The sequence below is a fragment of the Ailuropoda melanoleuca genome, chromosome 4, assembly GCF_002007445.2.
Source record: "Ailuropoda melanoleuca isolate Jingjing chromosome 4, ASM200744v2, whole genome shotgun sequence".
Lineage (NCBI taxonomy): Eukaryota > Metazoa > Chordata > Mammalia > Carnivora > Ursidae > Ailuropoda > Ailuropoda melanoleuca.
In genome coordinates, this window is record NC_048221.1 from 62,176,976 (window position 1) to 62,203,487 (window position 26,512).

Below are 26,512 nucleotides of genomic sequence, written 5' to 3' on the forward strand. Positions count from 1 at the left end.
AGACAAAGCAGGACAACAAGAAAGCAGCACTTTCAAGAAACTCAAGAAAATAAAGTGTGAACCAAAGATTTTTCCCTCCAGCCTAGCTGTCCTTCAAGTATCAAAGCCATAGGAAAATAATTTTAAACACATAAGTGCTCAAGAAATTTTGTTATCTATGAGACCTCTCTGAAGAATCTACTAGAAAATGAACTCCACTCAACCAAGAGATGACAAGGGAAACTTAAGCAAAAGGAGTTTAGTAATTTAATTATAGATGTAAAATTAGAACAAAGATGAGTAAGAAGTGTATACCAAGAAATGCTGAAAAAATAGAATACACAGATACCTATTTTTCTATGTGTATATGTAGATATATATTTGTGAAGCTGGAATTCCATGTTTTTAAAACAGTTCCTGTACACCAAAATACATACAGGTAGAGAAAAATCACAATGTATTTGTTACCAACGCGGCGACCATCATGTTACTTAGATCATCATTACACTCCATTCCATACTGATATGTGTGGATTTGGCCACCATGTTGTCAACTGGCAGGATACTCATATCATCTCTGCACAATTAGCATTTTGCCCTTCACCTATACTGTGGCATGTTTTTATAAGAGTATTACTTAAGGGGCTCCTGGGTGGCTCAGTCGGTTAAGTGTCTGACTCTTAATTTCCACTCAGGTCATGATTTCAGGGTCGTGAGACTGAGCCCCAAGTCAGGCTTTGCACTCAGCATGAAGTCTGCTTGAGATTCTTTCCCCTCCACCCTTTCCCTCCCCCTCTGCTCCTCTCCCCAACTCCCCACTCCTGTTTTCTCTCCTGTGAGCTCTAAAATAAAAATCTTTAAAAAAAAGAGTATCATTAAAAAAAATTAGAACAATTCAAATTTTGAATATTTTCAATATTCAGATATCCAAATAATGATATTCTACTGTAATTCTAATACAGCTTTTAGTTTGTGGTTTGTATTTTCTAGGTGGGCAATCCTAACATCTGTGAATAATAACTTATTCCTAACCTCTGTACCTTTTTTAATCACACTTTCAAAACAATACTGAATACCAGAGGCAAGTGTAGGCATACTTATCTTATTCCTGAACTTTAGGTATAATCCAGTGGTATGTTTTTTAATTTAATGTGTTTCTGTTTCTCGTGATTGTTTTTCTCAAACTAAGAAAGTTTCTTTGTAGCTCTAGTTTAAGAGTTTCATCAAAAAATAAATATGAAAATATGAAAATATTTCTTCCCTGACTCAAATAACACAATAATAAATTCCTAATGTTAAACCACCCTTATATCCCTGGGGGTAGAAAGGTCCTTTGGTATATTCTCTTAATATAATGCTTTCTTTAGTTAATTGCTATCATTTTATTTAGTGAGAACACACTATAGGCTTTTATGTAATTCGTGTCCAGATTTAATAATCGTGTGAGCCTTTAAAATGAACCTGAAGGCTTTGTTATTTTTTCTGCTCTGCAACAGTTCACATAATATAAAAGTTCATGCTTTTTCAAGTATGACAGAACTCACTGACAGACCTCTGGGCCTGGTGCCTCTCTGGTTAGTTCTCTGATTACCTTTGACTTCCAGCTTTGAGTCTGACCAATATTCTCCTGAGACAATTTTGGGAATTATATTTCTCTTTAAGAGAGTCAGGGAAGTGTTGAGACTGTCAGGGCCTACCTACATCCGGCCTCAGCCACTTCCTTGCAGGCTTGCAGTTTTGTTCTCTCAGATTGATTCTTGGGTGTTCAGAATGATTTGGTATTTATCTAGCTGTGTTCAAGGGACGAGGCAAGCTTAGGATCCCCTACTCCTCCACCATCTTAATCCCCCTCTCCCTGCCCCGGCCACTTCCTAGCTATGTGTTCTCGGTAGATTACTCTCCGGGTTTTAATTCCTTTAACAAAGGAATGGGGAAAGTGACAGTATCTACTTAATAAAACTGTTGTGAATATTATGAGTAAATACATACAAAGCACTCAGAACTGTGCCTGGCCCACTCAATAAATACTAGTTATTAATTAGGATATTTTTCAAATTAATTAGAATAAAGCTACCCACAACATCTTCAACTTTAAAAATATCCTCTATATTTAAAATGATTAATATTGTCCTTTTATGTTTTCTTTTTCCCTTGACCAGACCTGCCAGAAGTTAATCAATTTCATTATTTTTTCGAAGAACTAGTTGATTCTTACCTCTGTTTTAAAATTTCTTCATTTGTCAATTTAGTTCCTTTCCTGTCTTCTTGAAATGAATAAGGAGTTCATTTATTTCTAGTCTCTGTTAATGTCTAATAAATAAGTTTGCCTCTGCATAATACCTGTCTACATCCCATTGGGTTTGATATGAACTGTTCTCATCTTTCTACATTTCTAAATAATCTATAATCTCAATTCTGATTTTCTCTTTAATCCAATAGTTTTATGGTTCTATTGATTTGAAGTGAAAAGATCTAATCTATATAATTTCTACTTTTTGGAATTTGTTAAATTTTCTCTATGACCTATTACATGATAATTCAATTAATATTCCATTAGCATCCATATAGAAAAAGGTATTCTTTGTACTTGTATGTGTAGCTATAAAATCATGCTGTGTTGTTATTCAAATTCTTTAGAGCCTTAGTTAACAGCTTTTGCTGTGAACATTTCAATGCTAAATGCATGGTACAAAAAGGTTCATGGTCGTCAAATCCACTTAAAGGATATTAGATTCTTAAAGGATATTAGATTCTATCAATTAACATTCTTGTCTCATCGAACCAGTTTTCCACCCCCCTGAATTCCATTTCATCTAGTGTTAGGTGCTATTCCTTGCGTCTGTCATCAATCTGGCATATATCTTTGTTTTTCCCGATATTTTCATCATTTGCCTTAAACAGTAGAGCAGGATTTTTATGTTAACTCAATCTGGAAGCTTCCATCTTTTAATAAAGGAAGTGGAGGCACTTTACAAGCATCATAATCTATTCAAATCTAAATTTCGCTGATTTTTTTTTACATAAAAAATCAGTTCGTCTTATGTTTACAAAGTACAGCAGAACTGGTAGGTAGGTGGCAAAAAATATTTTGCTAATTCTAAAGGAATCCTGTCTAAATATAGTTAACTGCAATATGTAGTAAAATCCTACCAATACTGACATAGTTCCAAAATAACAGGAGCATTTTGCAGGGATGTCTAGAAGTTTCAGTTGTTACATTCTAGCTGATAGTAATAACAAACTTCTAATGCTGAGAAACGGCTATGATTTGGAAGACACAGTTTCAGGGGGGCAGATGTGTAAGAGATGTGACTAGTAGAGAGACACAGAGCAGACACACAAAGACATGTGAGAGAGGAGCCTGTGAGGATGAAAAATAAAGAAGCCACTAGAAATTAAAAAAAAAAATCAGTTATCACATTTACAGAAAAGCCATTAAGTTTCTATGTCTTGTATGTACAGTTTTATTTCGATCAACTTGAGCTGCACCTTTAAAGCTGATGTGCACAGCCTTCATTTACTATCTCCCCAAGAGCTATCAACTGAAATGATGTTATAGTTTATAATCAACTATGTCAAAGGAATGAGGAAATATAAAAGACAATATATTTATAAAAAGACCTCTAACTTCTATAACAAGATTCAAAATAAAAGTTATCATTTCAAAGAGTGAAGTGGAGCAGCAGAATGAAAGAATGCCTAGCTCTGGGGGTGCCGGGGAGGCTCCGTCAGTTAAGCATCTGCCTTTGGCTCGGATCATGGCCCCAGGGTCCTGGGATGGAGCCCCACGTTGGGCTCCTTGCTCTGCAGGGAGTCTATTTCTCCCTCTGCCCCTCCTCATGCCCTCTGCCTCTGCTTCTCCCTCTGCCCCTGCTTATGCTCTCTCTCTCGCTCTCAAATAAATAAATAAAATCTTAAAAAAAAAAAAAAAGAACGTCTAGCTCTGAACACAGGTTAAGACTTAGCAGAAATATCAGTGTAAAACAGATACATTTCTTTTATTGAAATATCTGCTCTCTTACAATCTCTATTGAATCAGCTCTAAAAGATACTGAGTAATGCCGCCTGCACAATGCGCATCTGTGGTCACCAGGCTCTTTCTAGGAGATCCACACAGCTTTGCTGCAGAGTAACATGGTTACTAAGAGTCAGCTGTGTCCATTCCCAAACCTATTTATTACGACTGTATTTATTTTTCTGATTACATGAATTAAGTATTACATAAGCATATATAAAATGAGTAGAAACAGAAAAGATAGTTTTTGTTGCTGTGAAAACTAAGTTGAATGCTTTAGAAAAACTGAAAGGCATGGGGCGCCTAGGTGGCGCAGTCATTAAGCGTCTGCCTTCGGCTCAGGGTGTGATCCCAGCGTTCTGGGATCAAGCCCCACATCAGGCTTCTCTGCTAGGAGCTTGCTTTTTCCTCTCCCACTCCCCCTGCTTGTGTTCCCTCTCTTGCTGGCTGTCTCTCTTTGTCAAATAAATAGATAAAATCTTTAAAAAAAAAAAAAAGAAAGAAAGAAAAAGAAAAACTGAAAGGCAAGTTACTTAAAAAAAAAAAAAAAAGTCTGTTCCGCTTCAGAGTGGTTTGAGGAAAAATCTGTAGAAATATAGGAATACCCTGCATTCAGATTTCTTAGAAAGTTTAAGTTCTTTGGTCCAATGTGAGGAAACCAAAACTAAAAAACTTTGATGGTGTGTCAGTGACAGCAGGGTTAGACAAAACAAACAGGGAGAAAAACATACCTACTCAAAGAAAAAAAGCCTGGAGCACCTGGGTGGCTCAGTCGTTAAGCATCTGCCTTCAGCTCAGGTCATGATCCCAATGTCCTGGGATCAAGCCCAGCATCGGGCTCCCTGCTCAGCGGGAAGCCTGCTTCTCCCTCTCCCACTCCCCCTGCTTGTGTTTCCTCTCTTGCTGTGTGTGTCAAATATAGGGTTGTAATAAAAGATTAATGCATAAATATAAATTTATACTGAGTGTTTTTAAGAAGTAATTTCTAGCTTTAGTACATAAAAAAAAATTTTTTTTAAAGTATGCTTAATGCCAAGTGTGGAGCCCAGCGTGGGGCTTGAACTCATGACCCCGAGATCAAGACCTGAGGTAAGACCAACAGTCCAAGGCTTAACCCACTGAGCCACCCTAGCTTTAGTACTTTTTAATTTAACTGAATCTACCACCAGTCCCCACCGGCTAATAGGCTTTTAATGTAAATTGGAAAATAGTAAATATATTATTTCTTGGCAACCTTAAAGCCTGCTATATGTTTTCTTCAAAATTTAATTTTACACATTTAAGACATAAAGAGAAAATCTTAAAAGTCAGAGAAAACAGAGGGCCAGGAAAGAACAATGGCTAACTGCTCATCAGAAACAATGCAAGACAAAAGACAATGGAATTACAGCAATAAAAGAAAGCCACCCCCAAAAGGGGGGATCTATATTCAGTGAAAATATGCTTCGGAAATGAACAAAAATTTTAAATTTTTAAATAAAAAAAGCGAATTAGTCTCCAGCAGATCTTCCTCAAAAAGCCATATTAGAATGCAAATAAATTAGTGTGACATTAGTACAGGCATAAACCCTAATCTGATCTAATTGTAGTATTATTTAATTAAAAAGAAACAGTTTGTAAATTCCAGTTATTTATTATTAGTTATAAAATATCACTGACTGACCTCACAACTGCCATGACACAGGGGTGTGTCCCCACCATATGTGGGCGACTGCTGATATGTAACGTAACTGCTCATTCTTGAACAAACTTACCTCTTTGTTTTGGAAAGATCTGTTCAGGGTGCTGTAAAATAAATTACAGTGCATTAGATAATTACTGTAACATATTATAAACCTAAGTGAAATTTTCAAAAATATTAATGAAGAGAACTACCTTCATTATTGGCCTGGCTTGCTTCTCAAACAAACCACTTGGAAAAAGGTAAGCAATAGCTCTCTGAAAAAATATACAAAGGTTAATTAATAACTGTTATAAACACAAGTTAATGTTATGACTCATAGTTACTGAGTGCTTACTACATGCCAGATACTAGACTAAGAATTTCATATACATTATCTCATAATCTTTTAAACGGGAGAAAAAATTACCACATACACATCCCCCAAAGGAAAATTATTTGTAACTATTAAAGTGGTTATTAACAATTTTCAAGTGTCAGTTTCAAACATGTGCACGATACCACAAATCTCTTTCTTGAAAGCAAACAAAAGGGGCTCCTAATACAGCCTCTGTGGTACTGTGCTCAACAGCAGCCCTTCTCACTCCCGGGCGGCAGCGCAAACATCAAAGACTGAACACAAGAAGAGCAGGCCCCAAGCCGCATCCACCACGGCAGCCCCGACGTTTGTAGATGCTCTCTGAACTCCTCCCAGGAAGTTTTGAGAGGTTTTTATACTACATTTTCCCAACCAAGTTCTCTTAAATGTCTGTTTCTCAATGGGGATGCTATTGGCATTTTGAGTGTGACAGCTCTGTTGTAGGCAGCCTTGCCCTTCCGCTGTCCTGCAGGTCACTTAACACCCCTGGCCCTTCTCCACCATCTATGCCAGTAATATCCCTAGAGCCTGTGACAAACCTCGCCCCCCCCCCATTTCCACATCCCCTCACCTCCTAGTACTGCAACCAACTTGAGAACTGTGTAAGCCATGACAGTGTCTTCTCCAATACCACTCCTCGCAATTAAAAGGAAACCACACACATTTTCATCTCTCTTGAATGATGTCAGATGAGACGTCTGTGGCCTTGGATCTTATCAGCACTGTATCTGAACCCTAAATGAAATGGCAGCTCACGGTAAACACAGTGCTGTTCTTTTAGAGAGGCTGTTCTCAGGATGGGCCTCTCTGCCCACCTACACAGTAAATGTGCTAGACCAGATTCCGCCCCTGAAAGTTAGGGACCTGTAACTTGGGGCTTATCAATTCAGTTATCTTAGGGAGCCCATCTGTGTCTCTGGGTCAAGCTTCATTCTCCCATTCGGCCTTTTGGCAATAAAAGACACCAAAGAAACCCTTACATCACACAGCTGAGTGCTAATTTTGTGAACATTTTTTCTTTTTAAAACAAGGGACTCCTCTGCCTTTCCTTCTCTGAGGGAGAAAAGGTGTACTTTTTAATAAGTGATTTTGAAACAACTGATTGCCATTTGGAAAAAGATAAAAGTGGATGCAAACCCGACCCCATACACGAGAATAAACTGCAGATGGGTCAGACAGCTAAACACGGAAAATCAAATCAAACAAGTACAAGAAGAAAATACGGCGAATTCCTTTATATAAGCTACACCCCCACAGGCAAAACCAACATCATCACAGGCTATTCGCTGATTTATAACAACAAAATATAAGAACCCCCCCACACAAGGTTGGCTACATAAATGATAGCACATCCATGCCATCAAGCACTCCAACCATAAAAAAAGATTGATAAAAGCAAGACGCAAAGGAAATGTACTTAGAGTAGTGGGACCTTTGGCGTAAGAAAAAGAATTAAGAAAATACATATAGGAATAGGGGAAAATATACGTCGGTTTCTTTCCACAAGGAAAGTACAGTGGAAACTAATAAAAATCATCATTTATTAAGGGCGGGGTGGCAGCAGGGTGAGGGCCACAGAGATGAGTAAAGCTCCCCTGGCTATGCCTTTATTCAGCTGAACTTTGAAGCATGAATATGCCATATATATTAAAGACTAAAATTTTCAAAAACAAACTCTAAAACTTAATACAAACAAAAACAAATAAACCTAACTTCTAATGACAAAAACAACAGCAAAGAAATCAACATTACTCGGAAGGCTTACTGTTAATAATATTAATATTAAAATTCTGAAACATTTTATGTATATTATAGCATAAAGTAAATAAATGTATTAATTTTATGGTGACCAAAATGTTACTGTAGGGGAAGAGATATAAACATAAAAGAAGAAATGTAATGTTAAGTTTGAATTAGACAAATCAACATATACTCATGATCTTTAAAAAATATTATTTCTTGGATTAGTCCTATAATATTTAAAAGATAGTACTTTTTAATTCTGTCCCCTGAAACAGCAGAGATGCAATGAAACTCTAGAAGCAATGAGTGGCCCCTAGCATTAAAATCTTGGTTTCTATATACAATTTCCTAGTATAAGGAACAGAGCATCTTAGAGAAATGATTAATTCTAGGCCTAAGGCAGGGAAAGTACAAATAAGCCTAAGACACCTTCCTGTGCCAGAAAACAAGGAAGTGCTCGAAAGGACAGAGAAGCCAGCTTCCAGGAGCTCCCACTGGCCACACTTAGGACAACGTGAACATCAAAAAAAACAACGACAATGCCTGGTAACACACTCAATATGTACATGTTGAGGAGTGTACCTCTACACACACACACACACACACACACACACACACTCTCCCTCTCTCTCTCCATGGTTCTGAAGTAGGGGGCAAGGAGAAAAGGAAAGCCTCTTTATGAAACAATACCAGTTAATAAAAGTAGAAGGAATGGCAGAAGTAGAAAATCACTGTTGTATAACTTCCAAAGTAATCTCCGATTTCAGCCAAGGAGCACCGGTAGATGATAAAGTCATTGGCTGAAAGGTTACCAGGGAATAGAATATTCAAATGGACCCCCAATAATCACCCTACAGATAACTTAGTTACAAGGGGGAAAAAAATCACTTTTACAATAAAGAGGTCTAGTGGTCACCACATTAACCAAGGGGTCATATGTACAATCAATAGTGGGACAAACTCATTAGGTACCTCCTGGTGTGAGGGAACAAGAAGTATACAATATCACACACATATTACCCTTTGTACATTCTAAATCTAATCACAAGGAAGCAAGTAGAAAGCAGAATGTAGACAACTGTATAAGACAAGTGGTCTGGATTCTACAAAACTAGCTAGCTATACAGACATTTTAGGGAAAACTGAGGAAATTTAAGTGTAGACTATAAAATATAGGACATTACAGAATTATTGTAATTTTATTAGATATAATAGTGATATGGAAAAACGGTTTAAAGGACGTATGTATTTAGGGGTAAAGTAAATGCTGATACATTTAGGGGTTAGGTGTTACGATACTGCATTTTCAACACTCACTCTAAGTTTTATATATACACAGAGAAAGGAAATGTGGAAAAATGTTGACAACTGGCAAATCTATGTGAAAGGTATATATGTGCATGTGTGTTTGTATTCACTGAATATTCAAGTTTTCTGGAAATTTGAAAAATTTCAAAATAAAAAGCTGAGGAAAATGTTAAAAATTAAAAAAGAAGTCAATCGGATCTTTCTAAACCTAACCTGTCTCAGCAGGGCCACCATGAGCCTACAGCACCTGGGGGCCAACTGGCCTTCAGGCCTGGTTCCCACAGTCAGCCATGGCAGCCCCAAGGCTGGTCAGACATCTCTGCAAAGGGGCTACGGACTCAAGGCCTGGGTGAGACTATTAGCGTGGAAGACCGAAGTGTAACTCTGCAGCCTGGGGTAAGCACATCAGGATTATGGGGGTGGAAGTCCTACCAACTTCCAAATCAGGTTCAAGCTGTCACTGGCATCATTTTCAAATATAAAAATTATTAGTAACCTAGGTGACCACTGTAGAGTTCAAGAAGGCAATGAAAATGTAAAGAATTCCATCCCGCAGCTAGATTTCTCATGAAAACTAAGACATAGACAAGTCACCAGGAAGTTAATCAGTAGAACTTGAAAATAAAGCATCAACTGCAAAGGGTGTCTAGGTCTTACAGGCAATCTCTGTATTAACTTAAAAACAAGTTAATAAAATATTTGGTGAAAATTAAAAAAAAATCTCAGCTAAAAATAACTTAACACATATTTCCTAATTCATAATTCCTCACTATATCAGGTGATAATGTTGATCTTATTTACTTATTTCTTTTAGAGAGAACGCGCAATGCAGGGGAGAGGACAAGCAGACTAAGCACTGAGCGTGAACATGACACAGGACTCAATCTCACAACCCTGAGAGCGTGACCTGAGCCAAAACCAAGAGTCAGACGCTTAATGGACGAAGCCACTCAGACACCCCTAGGTGATAATGACAACACAAGCAACTATACTGTACTGTACTAACTGTATCACACTCTATACTCTATACTCTGTTAGTAATTGCTGATACGGTGTGTACGACGTACTGTATGCTATACTGTACCAACTATATTACATTGTGCCAAACTCTATCAAGTTTTGTATTAAGTACTATGGAGAAGGTCCATAGAGCAAGACACCATGTTAGATAAACAGCAAAATCACAAATGCAGTAAAAACAACGAAAAACAAAGGATGGCAGAAAAAGGAACAAAAGAATAAACAGTACGTAAGATAAAACAGCTTTTTTTTTTCCAAAATTTGTATTACATCTTTTACACCAAATTATGAGGAATACACTTTCAAATTCCAGTGAAGTTACCACACAGTGTTATATTAGTCATAAACTGGTTACTTTTTAACCGAGCAGAAGATACAAAACAGGAAGGGAACACTGCCAGCATGTGTTCCCTCATCTGTTCAGCACGCATGGGACAGTGCATGGGACAGTGCGACCACGACCTAACCTATCACTTCCATTTATCTCCTACAGGCACTCTAAACAGATTTCTTACAAATGCTGAGGCAAACAAAGAACTACCTGGATTTTATGAAAAAATAACTTTGTTCACTTTCCAGGCCTGCATAACTTGCAGTTTTAACAGTTAAAACTCAAGTAGGTGAATACCCTTTCAAAAAAAAAAAATAGTATTTACAGGAAGAAGAGGATTTTGAGTGTAAGGATGAAGTTGAGCAGCCAGCCCACTGACGTGTTTTGGGCAGAGCATCCTGTGCTGTAACACAGTAAAACCCTTACTTCGCTGCACTTCAGAATTCAGAACAGAAGGAGTGGTGAATGTCTAAATAACATAAGACCTTTATTATGTCCTACAACCATAAAAATATTCTCCGGTAACACCATTCCCAGTGATCTGATCTGTGAGGACATCAGCTTCATCTAGCTGCTGTGGGGACTAAATAAGGTATTTGCAAAAGCACAGCACCCTGCGGGCACTACATAAATGTTAGCTATACAAAAATGTTCTATGTGAAACACTTCCCCCACATTATTTTGTTTTAAGACTTAAAGTAGCAAAGCTAGAACCCGAACCTCCTGAAATTTAGTATCTGAATGTGGTCTTCCCTGCTGAGGTCTGGTAGCCAACTTAGGTCTCTCAGAAAATCGATTTACTTCTCCACTGGCATCAAAGACATTCAGCTATTTAGTGGTAAAATTAGGAGAAAAGCCCAACTGTGCTCAAAGGAAAAGAAATTGACCATTTACTGTGAATCAGTCAATTGATCAATTTTATTCAACAAATATTCATGGCACCTAAGTTCTAGGGACTCTGCTAGTTTAGGAAGCTACAGTGCCTGACCTCATTCTAGCAGCAGAGGCAGATGCACACGTAATCTCAAACACGGGGGTTACTGTCACAGTATACATGAAACAACATGGCTTAGTAAAAGAATACTTTACAGGACCTGTGCTGGAACTATTTCTAGGTTACATGGAGGGTACTAAGGGAAGTGGCCATTAACCTTTTTCAGCAATACTTTTCATCTGGCTTTTCTTAGCACTCACTTGTTCCTTGCCAAGTCAGGCCCTTCACACACTGTTTTCTCTGCCTGGAATACCATTGCTCCATTTCTCCATTTAATGTTTCCTGTTCACCTTTTGAGACGTAGCTCAAATGCCAGCCGTCCTGAGCGACCTCCCCAGACTCTCTGGGGGGTTCTGTCATTGCCCTTCCTTGTTTATACCTGTTGGAGAGCTCTCCTCGCTTGTCTACCACCCTACCACGTCAGTCACACTGGACAGACAAGCGCTCTCAGGTCTCTCCAGACCCACGTCATCTGGCCAGTCTAGTCTATTCTCCCCATCCTTCTTCCTGACTTGAACTTCCACACTCCTTGCAGCAATCACAAAGGCTGATGCTCACCTCATTTCCTTTACGTATCAATCCCTGCCCTGTGTGTAAGCCACCGACACAAGACTCCCAGTGTCACCCAGGCCGATAAACCCCCCTCAACTCCCATTTCCATCCTTAGAAGCACACACCCACTTCCTAACTACCTCACTCTTCAGCCCAAAGACTTCAATCAGGCCTCACCATAATTCCAATCCTGCGATTGCTTGGGCTCACCAAGCCTTTCTTTGGAACCTCATGACCTACAGCCAGGTCTCTTCCACAGAAGGTTGCTGTCTTCCCCTCACAGCCATGTTCCCCTCCTACCTCTCTCCAATTTTTTTCCCTGGTCTCTTGTAAACACATCTCTGCTCTTCCCTTAAATGCTAATTTCCTCAGAGTGCCATCTCTGATTTTCCTCCTATCAAGCAAATTAATGTAGAGAGAGGCTATATCTATTTCTCTAGTTTCCAAACCATGCCCAATTGTCAGCTGTCTTCAGGACTGTCCCACCGCAGTACCTACCAGTACATTCGTAGCTGCTCCTCAAATAACTTACTCTCGCCTTCTCACGGTATTCCCTCCCAGGCCCTGCTACCAATTCTTTGGATTTTACCTTGGTCACATGTAGCAAGTGCTCTCGAAGGCAAAAGACCTTGGTTTCTTAGTCACCAATTTCCCACCCCAGACGGAGGACATCGGAAGGTACCATGGTCCCCCTTATTTGCGGGGGATACATTCCAAGACCCTTAGCAGCAGCCTAAAGCCCTAGAGAGTATTGATCCCTATATATACTATGTTTTTTTCCTATACATACACAGGTATGATAAAGTTTAATTTATAAATTAGATACAGTAAGAGATTAACTAACATTAAAATAACTGTAACAATATACTGTAATAAAAGTTATGTGAATGTGTTCTCTTTCTCAAAATACTTTATTGTAGGGTACTAACATCTTCTTGTGATGGTATGAGATGATAAAATGCCTATGTGATGAGAATAATGTGAAGCAAATGATGGAGGCACTGTGATGTAATGTTAGACTACTAGTGACTTCTGATATCTCCGAAGGGGGATCATATGCTTCCGGACAGGTAACTGAAACCACAGAAAGCAAAACCACAGATAGCAGGGGAATACAGTACTCAAAGGATAAGTAAAGAACCAAACTGATTGTAGAATCCTTGAGTGAATCAACTAGAAAATACAATACTTTATAGACAATTGGGGAAATTTAAATACAGATTAATATATAAATGACCCCATGCCGTGCTACAGACTATATTCAAATTAATTTTAAGTGTGATAATGGTATTGTGGTTATATAGGAAAATATCCTAATTTTTTGGGAGATGTATACTCAAGTATGTAGGGGTATAGCATCTTAACGTTTGTAACGGACTTTAAAAGAAAATAGTTCAGGGGTGCCTGGGTGGCTTAACCGGTTAGACTCAGGTCATGATTTCCAGGTCCTAAGATCAAGCCCCTGGGTCAGGATTCCTGCTCAGCAGGGAGTCTGCTTCTCCTTCTCCTTCTGCCCCTGCCCCCACCACCATCCCCTCCCCATGTTTTCTTTGGAGAAAAAAAAAAAGAAAGAAAGAAAATAGTTCAGCCACAAAATACACAGGAGGAGCAAATATGGCAAAACGTTAAGTTATTTAAACGAGGCGATAGTTACAGGGTATGCATTATACAATTATTTCTGCTTTTCTGTATGACTGGAATTTTCATTTACAGTTAATAAACAAATTAATGTTTGCTGCTATTGCTATTACCGTAGAATATTCCAGTTTCTCAATTCTGGTTCCTACCCCCATGTAATATACATACATACATACACATACATATGGTATGTGTACACAGATGTGTGTATATATACACATATACACACACACACACACACAAGTCATCAATCTTTTGCTCTTCTATAACTGAATATTCGAACAACCGAAATTGTTTTAGTAAACCTGTTGTTTCAGTTAGATAAAAGCAACCATTTCCTACACTTCCAAATTTCTATTTATTCTTGCAGTGTATTTTTTAACTGTTTTCAAAACCAATTCTTCAGGTATTTGGAATCTTGTCATTGAAAAACAATATAAAAACGAAATTGCAGAATGATATTACTTACACTTCCAAAGTGTTCCCTTTCTTTCAAATAACACAAGGCAAAAAATACAAATTCTTACTTGGGGGGAAATGACGAAGCCATCCTCTGGTCAACACAGTCTGGAAGAACTTCCCCTGATGATGGAAATATTCTATAATCTGTGCTGGCTGGTATGACAGCCTATGGCCCATGTGGTTATTATGCACTTGGTATGTGCCTAGTGTGACTAAAGAACTAAACTTTACTGTTAGTTAACATTAACTAACTTCAAGCAATCCCACAGCTAGTGGCAACCACACAGCTCTAGACCACGTCCACCAAAGCCTTCACGCAACAGGGATAGCACTGCACTGATGCTACTATTATGTATCCCAGCAAGGTTTTCAAACTTTGCTAAACTGTTACAAAGTTATAAAGTCTGTGATTTATACCCACTTTCATAAGAGAGAGTAGTAACAACCAAAACATCTTTGAATAGATTTCTGTGATGAATCTGGTCACAACAGCCATTCCTCACTTTCTCTTCCGTGAGGTGAGAGCATTTTAATACTTCAGACCTGTGATTTGATTCCCTGGGGGTTTGAATGGGGAACTCAGTATCATGGAAACCGTGTGGAAAGTTAAATTTCCTGACATGTCTCTTGGCCCCAGAGACCCTCTGCTACTAACCAGAATAACTCTTACTGTGTGTAAGGCAAGAGCACTTGGATTCTATACCTCATTTCAGCCTGGATTTCAATGCTGGGAGTAGGAAGTAGAAACATTTATATATAGGAAGTTGCAGGAAAATGTAGATATATATATATATATATATACACACACACACACACACACACAAACACTCATGTGGGGCATAAATGAAAGTAACATCACAAAGGACTCTGGATACCTAATTAGTCTTCTTGTAGTGTTCATTAATTCACGACAGCTCCCATCGTCCTTCCCCCACCTCCCATCCTCTGTTGTTCCTTTCCACAATCTTAACCTGCTACTGGCAAGAAAAAGATAAATATCCAGTTGTGACCAATACTGAAAACTCCTGCTTGTTTTGCACCTCTTTCCTCCCAGAAACGAAGCAAAAGAAAGAAAAAAAACCACCAAACATAATGACAAAAACGACAAGCATCCACTTCCTACTTGTAGCCTTGGAACACCTACCTGAAGGAACAAGGTCACCCTCCAGAGCCCATGAGGACAGAGCCTTATCTGCTACGTGCCCTCCAGGAAACACTCCAGCCAGACTCTGCAGGGCCTTCAGTCCAAGTCTGTGGTAACTGTCCCACCATCTTACAGGCAGGAATGGTGAGGGGAGGAAGGCATGCACCACCTTTCTCTCCAAAGCCTGCTGCTGATAGTGACGTGGCTCCTGGACATTCTCCACGTTTGCGAAGTATGAGAACACATTTGCTGCAGTCTGCTGTCCCAGCACCCACCTCACCAGCATGGCCTCACTGAAGTCACTGCCATCTCTTGTTACTAGAAGCTCTGCATCAGCTATGGGGGCACTGGCCCCTGCAGCAGGAGAAAGACCCACCAGGGAGCACAACAGCCTTCCTGCTTCCTGCCTTTTAGACCGTCTTCTTTTAGCATTTCCCCAATGGTAAGATTTCACCTTTCCTGACCAGGATTACTTGGTTGGAATTCAAGGCCAGGTTAGGAGAAGTTAGATCAGTGGCAGGCACATCCCACACCCATGAAGGGGTCGGTTAGGGCCTAGTGACTTCACNCTCAGGTCATGATTTCCAGGTCCTAAGATCAAGCCCCTGGGTCAGGATTCCTGCTCAGCAGGGAGTCTGCTTCTCCTTCTCCTTCTGCCCCTGCCCCCACCACCATCCCCTCCCCATGTTTTCTTTGGAGAAAAAAAAAAAGAAAGAAAGAAAATAGTTCAGCCACAAAATACACAGGAGGAGCAAATATGGCAAAACGTTAAGTTATTTAAACTAGGCGATAGTTACAGGGTATGCATTATACAATTATTTCTGCTTTTCTGTATGACTGGAATTTTCATTTACAGTTGATAAACAAATTAATGTTTGCTGCTGTTGCTATTACCGTAGAATATTCCAGTTTCTCAATTCTGGTTCCTACCCCCATGTAATATACATACATACATACACATACATATGGTATGTGTACACAGATGTGTGTATATATACACATATACACACACACACACACACAAGTCATCAATCTTTTGCTCTTCTATAACTGAATATTCGAACAACCGAAATTGTTTTAGTAAACCTGTTGTTTCAGTTAGATAAAAGCAACCATTTCCTACACTTCCAAATTTCTATTTATTCTTGCAGTGTATTTTTTAACTGTTTTCAAAACCAATTCTTCAGGTATTTGGAATCTTGTCATTGAAAAACAATATAAAAACGAAATTGCAGAATGATATTACTTACACTTCCAAAGTGTTCCCTTTCTTTCAAATAACACAAGGCAAAAAATACAAATTCTTACTTGGGGGGAAATGACGAAGCCATCCTCTGGTCAACACAGTCTGGAAGAACTTCCCCTGATGATGGAAATATTCTATAATCTGTGCTGGCTGGTATGACAGCCTATGGCCCATGTGGTTATTATGCACTTGGTATGTGCCTAGTGTGACTAAAGAACTAAACTTTACTGTTAGTTAACATTAACTAACTTCAAGCAATCCCACAGCTAGTGGCAACCACACAGCTCTAGACCACGTCCACCAAAGCCTTCATGCAACAGGGATAGCACTGCACTGATGCTACTATTATGTATCCCAGCAAGGTTTTCAAACTTTGCTAAACTGTTACAAAGTTATAAAGTCTGTGATTTATACCCACTTTCATAAGAGAGAGTAGTAACAACCAAAACATCTTTGAATAGATTTCTGTGATGAATCTGGTCACAACAGCCATTCCTCACTTTCTCTTCCGTGAGGTGAGAGCATTTTAATACTTCAGACCTGTGATTTGATTCCCTGGGGGTTTGAATGGGGAACTCAGTATCATGGAAACCGTGTGGAAAGTTAAATTTCCTGACATGTCTCTTGGCCCCAGAGACCCTCTGCTACTAACCAGAATAACTCTTACTGTGTGTAAGGCAAGAGCACTTGGATTCTATACCTCATTTCAGCCTGGATTTCAATGCTGGGAGTAGGAAGTAGAAACATTTATATATAGGAAGTTGCAGGAAAATGTAGATATATATATATATATATATACACACACACACACCACACACACAAACACTCATGTGGGGCATAAATGAAAGTAACATCACAAAGGACTCTGGATACCTAATTAGTCTTCTTGTAGTGTTCATTAATTCACGACAGCTCCCATCGTCCTTCCCCCACCTCCCATCCTCTGTTGTTCCTTTCCACAATCTTAACCTGCTACTGGCAAGAAAAAGATAAATATCCAGTTGTGACCAATACTGAAAACTCCTGCTTGTTTTGCACCTCTTTCCTCCCAGAAACGAAGCAAAAGAAAGAAAAAAAACCACCAAACATAATGACAAAAACGACAAGCATCCACTTCCTACTTGTAGCCTTGGAACACCTACCTGAAGGAACAAGGTCACCCTCCAGAGCCCATGAGGACAGAGCCTTATCTGCTACGTGCCCTCCAGGAAACACTCCAGCCAGACTCTGCAGGGCCTTCAGTCCAAGTCTGTGGTAACTGTCCCACCATCTTACAGGCAGGAATGGTGAGGGGAGGAAGGCATGCACCACCTTTCTCTCCAAAGCCTGCTGCTGATAGTGACGTGGCTCCTGGACATTCTCCACGTTTGCGAAGTATGAGAACACATTTGCTGCAGTCTGCTGTCCCAGCACCCACCTCACCAGCATGGCCTCACTGAAGTCACTGCCATCTCTTGTTACTAGAAGCTCTGCATCAGCTATGGGGGCACTGGCCCCTGCAGCAGGAGAAAGACCCACCAGGGAGCACAACAGCCTTCCTGCTTCCTGCCTTTTAGACCGTCTTCTTTTAGCATTTCCCCAATGGTAAGATTTCACCTTTCCTGACCAGGATTACTTGGTTGGAATTCAAGGCCAGGTTAGGAGAAGTTAGATCAGTGGCAGGCACATCCCACACCCATGAAGGAGTCGGTTAGGGCCTAGTGACTTCACACCTCTTTTAGTAGAAAGGCATTTGTGCAAACCCTCCCAGATATGGCATTTAACTCTCCACCTCTCTACATACCCCCACTAATTTGCCCCTTTGGCTTCCTCAATTGGTTTCTATTAAAAGCCACATGCTCAAGAGACTTCCTCAACCTGTCTCTGTAGATGGTAGACACTTCATCCCCACTCCTTACAACTGACAGCCTCTGTCTCACACTGGAAAAACATTTCATGGAAGGTAAAGTCTTCCATGCGCTGATCTCTTGAGTCCTTGAGACTTCCCAAAATACACAATATAAAAATACTATTCCCAGTTCAAAATAAAGTTATGGATGGTATTTCAAAGAAGAGAATTATAATAAAAAATAAGTAGCAAAAATGGTTGAAGGCCTTTCCCATAAAATTTTAAATTAAGGTAAAGATTTGGTCGGGAAAAGTTTAGAAGTACCAGAAAAGAAAATGAAGAAGAAAGGCAAAGAAAGTGTTAAAATACTTCAGTCATTTTTAGGCAATTTTCCTGATGCTATTCAAAAATATCTATATTAGCATGGTAAAGATGCAGAATTTAAATATTATGATTTAAGGTGAAATTAAGTCAACCAGAAAACCAGTGGAGGAAAGTGGTAACTTGACTCTCTGCTAATGTTAACCCATCTATCAACTATAATGTTCTCAGACTCCCTGGTGCACGTGGCACTTACCAGGCACTAGAGAAGAAGTACCAGTAGGACATGGCCTAGGTCTTCAAGTATCTTAAAATTAGAGGAAACCTGGCATTTCACATGTGAATTGTGGTTTGGTCCACTTGGACCACATTTACCAACCACAACAGAACGAACAGAAATTTCCTAATTATCTGAAATAAGCACCTTTTCACTTCTAAACAATCTACGTAAAACACGGTTATGTAAACTCAGAAACACACAGTTCTTCTACAAAAACAAAGATAAAAATATATGCATCTGACCTGTGAACACAGGTTTGAACTTCTGCGGGTCCATGTATGTGATGATTTTTTTTAATAAACAGTGCAGTGCTGTAAATGTATTTTGCTTATGATTTTCTTAATAACATTTTCTTTTCTCTAGCTTGCTTTATTATAATTATACAGTATTTAATATACATCACATACAAAATATGTGTTAATCAACTGCTTATGTTATTAGTAAGGCTTCCAGGCAACAGTAGGCTATTAGTAAGTACTTAAGCGTTGGGGGAGTCAAAAGTCACATGCGGATTTTCGACTATACAGGGGGTCGGTGCCCCAACCCTTGTGTTGTTCAAGGGCCAACTCTGTAACAGTTAGGACTTAATTCTTCAAGAAGCTTGAAAACAGTACTACTAGCCTAATGTTATTTGTTTTAGGTTAGCATTTGTGTTTCAAGAGAACCTTTTCCCAGCCTAGGAACCAGATTCTGGATGTAGCCCTGTATTGTCAATATCCATGAATATATACCTGAAAGAGATACCAAATCATTGCCAAGATTAATGATTTAATCGTTCATTCTGAAGTTCACTCAGAAGAAACTCTGGGCCGGGGGGGGCGGGGGGAGAGAGAGAGCGCGCGAGCATTTTCCAATAATAAGTTCTAGCTTAGTATTTCCTATATTAAGTTCTGAAATTTGTATGGAATCCAACATGGCAAAGTTCTTCGGTGTTTTTAAACTTATGTTACATTTGACAAAATTTCGTATATGAAGTAGTTTCATATATGAAGTAGGTTCAACGGTTGGTTGTCACAATAACAAAAAAACAACACACAAAAACTATGCTTCTTTTGGAAATAAATAAGTGGAGTGTACATTTAATGGTAAGTATAGAAACCTTTAAAAATGTATTAGACCACAGCACTGTTTACCTGAATCTAAAACAAAAAAGTGCTGACAAAAATAAGAATGTAAATTTAAAAAAAATTAATCCAAATAAGTCATGGAGTAAGGCAATTCTCCTTTTGTAAATATGTTTCCTACATTTTCAGATTTTTAACTAGAATACCGGTATTTCAAGGGTTCCCCAAAATGAAGGCAAAGTATTTAACTACATTCTTAGGCTTAAATCAAAGTATAAAAGGATTGCAGGCTCAACCCAGGAGGAGCACTGGGTCAGGAATGCAATCTCTATTAATTAGGTATCCCAGCTGGGCAGTGGGTTTGCAGCTGTTAACTTGATCAATGACTTACCTAAATGTCATCTCTACTGATTCGCTTATAAATTACCAGCAAGTGAGACTAATGTACAGGTGCTAATTTATTTAAACTGTTCTCTACAGTTCTACATAGCTTTATAAACTGCATCTGGCACCTAATGTTAGCTGTCAGTTGTACTTAGACATGCCTGTCCTAACGACTCTGTTCATTAGAAGTGAGCACAAATTATGAAATATTGTGAAAAATGATACATCAAATGGAATGGGCACAGCAAATCAATTAGAGAAACTTCATACAGCATATTCACACTTAGGAGAATAAAACATTCTGGTTTCAGAATGAGGTCTATAATACCAATTAAAAAGTAATTGGTAGACTTCAGCAGTGGTATATATCAATTTGCTGGCTTTTTTCCTGAGATTCTATAGTAATGTAGAACTTAACTTTTAATTCCCAAATAAAGACATTAGTAAATGCAAGTGCAATTTTGTATCCATAATATTTAATATAACTGAGATGTCTCCAACTTAAAATTGATAACTGATACCACTTAATTCAAAAAGGAAAATGCAAATAGCAGTGGTTCTCAACTTTTTTCTACGCTGACAGCATGATTCTGAGATCACTGTCACCCAGTGTCTGCTCTAGCATAACAGAGTGTTACAATGTCACTGGCCCAGGCTTTCCCTTTGGGTAACTGAGGGAAACCGCTGCAGCCCCGCCTCGGTCACAGGCTCACAGGCTCTGGGGCTGATTTCTTTATAGTCTCCGAACACGTAGAGTCTTCCCTTGGCCAAACTGTAACTGCTTTAAGTTGAATTACAGAACCCACGCAGCGCAATGTTCAATCTGACAGTTCAATCCTCCTCATGATAACTATATGGTGAGAGCCAAAAATATTTTTTACACGCTGATGAACATTTGGCAGTAACCTGTGAAGGTCTGAGGAACGCGAGCTGAGAGCCACAGCATTAAGATGTATTTTCAAAAACAGCGTGCATGTCCCTACTTGCAGCAGGTCACCATATACACTACTTACTGACCATGAGAGGGCACCCGCCTTTCCTCCTGCCAGATCTGCCACAGGTGGTCGGCGGCGTCACAGAGGTTCAGTGGGGAAGTGCAACAGGTGGTTTCTTTCTCTCCAAAAGAACTTAAAATATTAGGCAAAAATGAAACTATCTTGAAATGGAGAAAATCTGTACTTGCCCATGACTAATTTCTTTCCAGTTAATTTGTTATTTCAAAAACCAAAAATAACTTTTTCATATAAATGCAATACCAAAATTGAGCATTAAATATAAAAAAGTAATTTTGCAAAAACAATTCTAGTAGATATACAATGCTGAAGCTTTAATAATAAACTTCTAAATAAATGTCACTTTTAAATAAATATTAAAAGTGACCATATTCTTATTGACGTAATTTTATGTCATATGCTTTCTATTTTACCAACCCATATCTGTACTCTTTTTAAAAGTCTTTATAACTCAAAGAAACACTAGCATGTAAGATTAACTAGGTATAATTTTCACGCATTCTATATGCTGGACAGAATTCTATTCAAGTTTAACCTTCTGGAATAAAGCTCTGAACTAGAAATCCACAAAAAATGCCTATGAAGAGCTAAAACAGATGACATAAACTCATCATTTTACTTAGTAGGAAGGGCACACAGGTCCTCACGCTAAGTCCAAGGGCTCTTAGTTTTAATTCACAGGCCTAACAAGTTTAGTTATGCCAGAAGGCTGGAAGGCGAGAGCAGCCAGAGGCAGCCGAGCGCACACACAGAGGAAAGGAGGTAGCAGGAATCAGTACTACAGCATGGCCAGACCATTCAGTACAGGGACAAACAGGAACTACGAGCCCCAGTCAGGGTATCAGCTTAACAACCATACTAAAAGGAAAATCCTGAGGCACTGTCAGGTTAAATTATATTCACTACACTAAATAAGGTTGGGGAGAACACAATTTATTTTAGAAAATATTACCCAAAAAATTAATCTTTGAAAGTGCAGAAAAACAGACTTTGCATATAGGAAGCACCTTGTACAGCTCTGGGTTCCTCAACAATAAGTACCGACCCCACAACGTTTTTCTAAGGATTAGATGTGGTAATATAAATCAGGCTCCCAGACAGCATCTTGAACATATATAGGAGGTTTTTAATAAGTGGTCGTATTTTTCATTACAAATAACTATTAAAAATAGGTTTCCCTTATCTAGAAACTTCACTTCTGTGGAATATCTAATTTCTTGATCATATAAAGAGTAAAATTACTGTACCTGGTTTTAAATTCTGTATTAAAACCCAAACACATTACAAAAAGCATTCTAACTTCTAAATATATAAAAGAAATCATGACAGACTGCCAAAAATTACCTGGAAGCTTAAAATATTTTCCTGATTTTAGATATCAAATTATTTGGTTTTGTCTTCAGAAATAACTAAGCACTTTGTCAGTATGGAAACGCTACATAAGACTCATTAGCTATATATTCTCTTTCAGGTTATATTAACAGCCAAATTACAAACAAAAATAAGTTTTGAAAACATACACAAAACCAGGAACTGCAATGGGTATGTAATTTTAATGGTTTGGTAACAGTTGATTGTCACTGTCCCCTTCACTTTCACATCTATGTAGGTGCCGAAGACAGTCCACTAAATTTAATAAAATGCCCAAACAGTTAATTGATATAAAATGTGAGACTCAGTGAGGCAGATCAATTACATACAGGAAAGTCTAACACAGCAGAATTACGTTACGGGTGTCAAGGAAAGGGCTAACACTTCGGTGCGGCAGTGTGCTGGGTGAGACAAAAATCTCAACCTGTGGGTAAGACGCCACCTCTGATGTCAATCACTCACTGATAAATCAATATACGCAAGAGTATTCCTATTGTTCTCAGTCTTAGGTGGGATGGAAGATTTGTGTGACAAAGGCAATCAGAGAACTAGTGAAGGATTCAAATTATGGTAGATTTTACTTACTGCATTTAACAGTATTACTAATAGTAACAGTAACAGTAATACACTAGCACCTAACTTACCAATGTGAAAATTATACAGTGAGCCTAGGCTTTCAACCAGGTAAAATGAATTAAATTATAGGCCATGTATACTACCTAGCAGATAAATCCTCTTGAAAATATTTTTAACAACCCAAACTAATATTCTGATTAAAGATCCAAGCACTGAACTAACCACTCCAAACAACATATGATTTTTAATACTACCATTATGAAAATGGTTATCTTCTCAGACAGAATTACAAACTGTTGAACAATTCCGTTTCTTTCAATGAGCTAAATATGCTCCATGCATACCCAAAAAGGTACCAGCTGGGTAGTGGGATCCTCTTGCTCCGAAGAGTTACTCAGGGACACATAGGTCACAAGGAGAGAGAGAAGGACCAGTTTTAAATGCAAACAGTATAGAGAAAATTACCCACAAAAAATCCCAGGCCCAAATGAATTCAACCAAACATTTAGGGAATTAATACCAACACTTCACAAACTCTTCTAAAAATAGAAAAAAACACCTATCAGCTCATTCAATGAGGCCATGTATTACCCTAATATCAAAATGAGACAGAGGCATACAAGAAAACTACAGATCAGTATCAGTTAGATGCAAAAATCTCAACAAAATACTATCAAACCAAATCCAACAATACAGTAAAAAAAATCATTCACCACAATTAAGTGGGATTTATTCCCAGATGCAAGGGTGGCTCAGTATTGCAAATCAATCAACATGATACATCACATCAATCAGAGAAAGGATTTAGCCATATAGTCATCTCAATAGACGCAGAAAAAGTGTTTAACAAAGCTCAACATCCAGTCATGATAAAAGTCCTTAACAAAGTAGGTTTAGAGGGAATGTACCTCAACATAATAAAGGCCATAAATGAAAACCTACGGACAACATCATACGAAACAGGGAAAAACTGAGGGCTTTCCCCCTAAGATCAGGAACAAGACAAGGATGTCCACTCTCACCGCTTTTATTCAATATAGTCCTGGAAGTTGTAGCTATAGCAACTAGACAACAGAAAGAAAGAAAAGGCATCCACAATCTGTAAGGAAATAGTAAAACTTTACTATCTGTAGATGACATGATACTACATATAGAAAACCCTAAAACTACTAGAACTGATAAATGAATTCAGTCAAGTTGCAGAATACAAAATCAAGTGCAGAAATCTGTTGAGTTTCTATACACTAATAATGAAGCAGGAGAAAGAAAAATTAAGAAAACAACTCCAATTACAACTGCACCAAAAATTATGCGATACCTAGGAATAAACCTAACCATAGAGGTGAAAGACCTACACCCTGAAAATTATAAAACACTGAGGAACACTGATGAATTGAAAACGACACCACGAAATGGAAAAGACATTTCACGCTCATGGACTGGAATAACAAATATTGCTAAAATGTCTATACTACCCAAAGCAATCTACACATTTAATGCAGTCCCTATCAAAATACCAACAGCATTTTTCATAGAACTAAAACAAAAAAATCCTAAAATTTATATGGAACCACAAAAGACCATGAATAGCCAAAGAGATCGTAAAAAAGAAAAAGCTGGAGGTATCACAATTCCAGACTTCAAGTTATATTACAAAACTGTATTAATCGAAACAGTATGGTACTGGCACAAACAGACACATAGATCAATGGAATAGAATAGAAAACCCAAAAATAAACCCACAATTATATGATCGATTCATCTTCAACAAAGCAGGAAAGAATATCCAATGGGAAAAAGACACTGTCTTCAACAAATGGTACTGGGAAAACTGGACAGCTGCATGCAAAAGAATGAAACTGGATTACCTTCCTTCACCATACAGAAAAAGAAATTCAAAATGGATTAAAGACCTAAATGTGAGAACCGAAACCATAAAAGTCCTAGAAGAGAGAACAGGGAGTAATTTCTCTGACAGCAGCCATAGCAACATTTTTCTAGATATGTCTCTTGAGGCAAAGGAAATAAAAGCAAAAATAAATCAGTGGGACTACATCCAAATAAAAAGCTTCTGTACAGCAAAGGAAACAATCAGCAAAACCAAAAAGCAACCTACAGAACGGGAGAAGATATTTGTAATTGACATATCTGATGAAGGATTAGTGTGTGTGTGTGTGTGTGTGTGTACACACATATACATATATATACACACACACATATGTTCCTCATATACTTTATATATTTATATATATCTTATATATATACAAAAATAAAAAATGTATACAACACCCCAAAAACAAATAATCCAATTAAAAATGGGCAGAAGACATGAAGAGACATTTCTCCAAAGAACACATCCAGATGTCCAACAGACAAATGAAAAGATCCTCCAACATCACTCGTTTTCAGGCAAATGCAAATCAAAACCACAATGAGATATCACCTCATACCTGTCAGAATGGCTAAAATCAACAACACAAGAAAAAACAGGTGTTGACAAGGATGTGGAGAAAAAGGAACTCTTGTGCACTGTTGGTGGGAATGCAAACTGGTACAGCCACTGTGGAAAACAGTATGGAGATTCCTCAAAAGGTTAAAAATAGAGCTACCCTATGATCCAGCAATCAGACTACTGAGTATTAACAAAACAAAACAAAACCAAACCCAAAAACACTAATTCAAAGAGATACAACCATCCCTATGTTTGAAACAGCATTACTTACAATACTAAATCATGGAAGCCGTCCAAATGTCAATGTATAGATGAACGGATAAAGAAGATGTGATACACATGGACCAATGGAACAGAATAGAGAACCCAGAAATGGACCCTCGGCTCTTTGGGCAACTAATCTTTGATAAAGGGAAAAAACTTCCGGTGGAAAAAAGACAGTCTCTTCAATAAATGGTGCTGGGAAAATTGGACAGCTACATGCAAAAGAATGAAACTTGACCACTCTCTCACACCATACACAAAAATAAACTCCAAATGGATGAAAGACCTCAATGTGAGACAGGAATCCATCAAAATTCTAGAGGAGAACATAGGCAACAACTTCTATGACATCGGCCAGAGCAACCTTTTTCACGACACATCTCCAAAGGCAAGAGAAATAAAAGATAAAATGAACTTATGGGACTTTATCAGGATAAAGAGCTTCTGCACAGCCAAGGAAACAGTCAAAAAAACTAAGAGACAGCCCAC

At 38.4% G+C, this 26,512-nt stretch overlaps 1 protein-coding gene across 1 annotated transcript in view; it reads right to left on the reverse strand.

Moving 5' to 3' along the window:
• Window positions 1-26,512, reverse strand: part of MRPS9 (mitochondrial ribosomal protein S9) — a 65,026-nt gene that overhangs the window by 25,503 nt on the left and 13,011 nt on the right. Inside the window, exons 3-4 of the mRNA XM_002913497.4 lie at window positions 5,869-5,931; window positions 5,748-5,778 (exon numbers count right to left, since the gene is read on the reverse strand). Coding sequence (XP_002913543.1) covers window positions 5,748-5,778; window positions 5,869-5,931 — 94 coding nt within the window. The remainder of the gene's footprint in view (window positions 1-5,747; window positions 5,779-5,868; window positions 5,932-26,512) is intronic.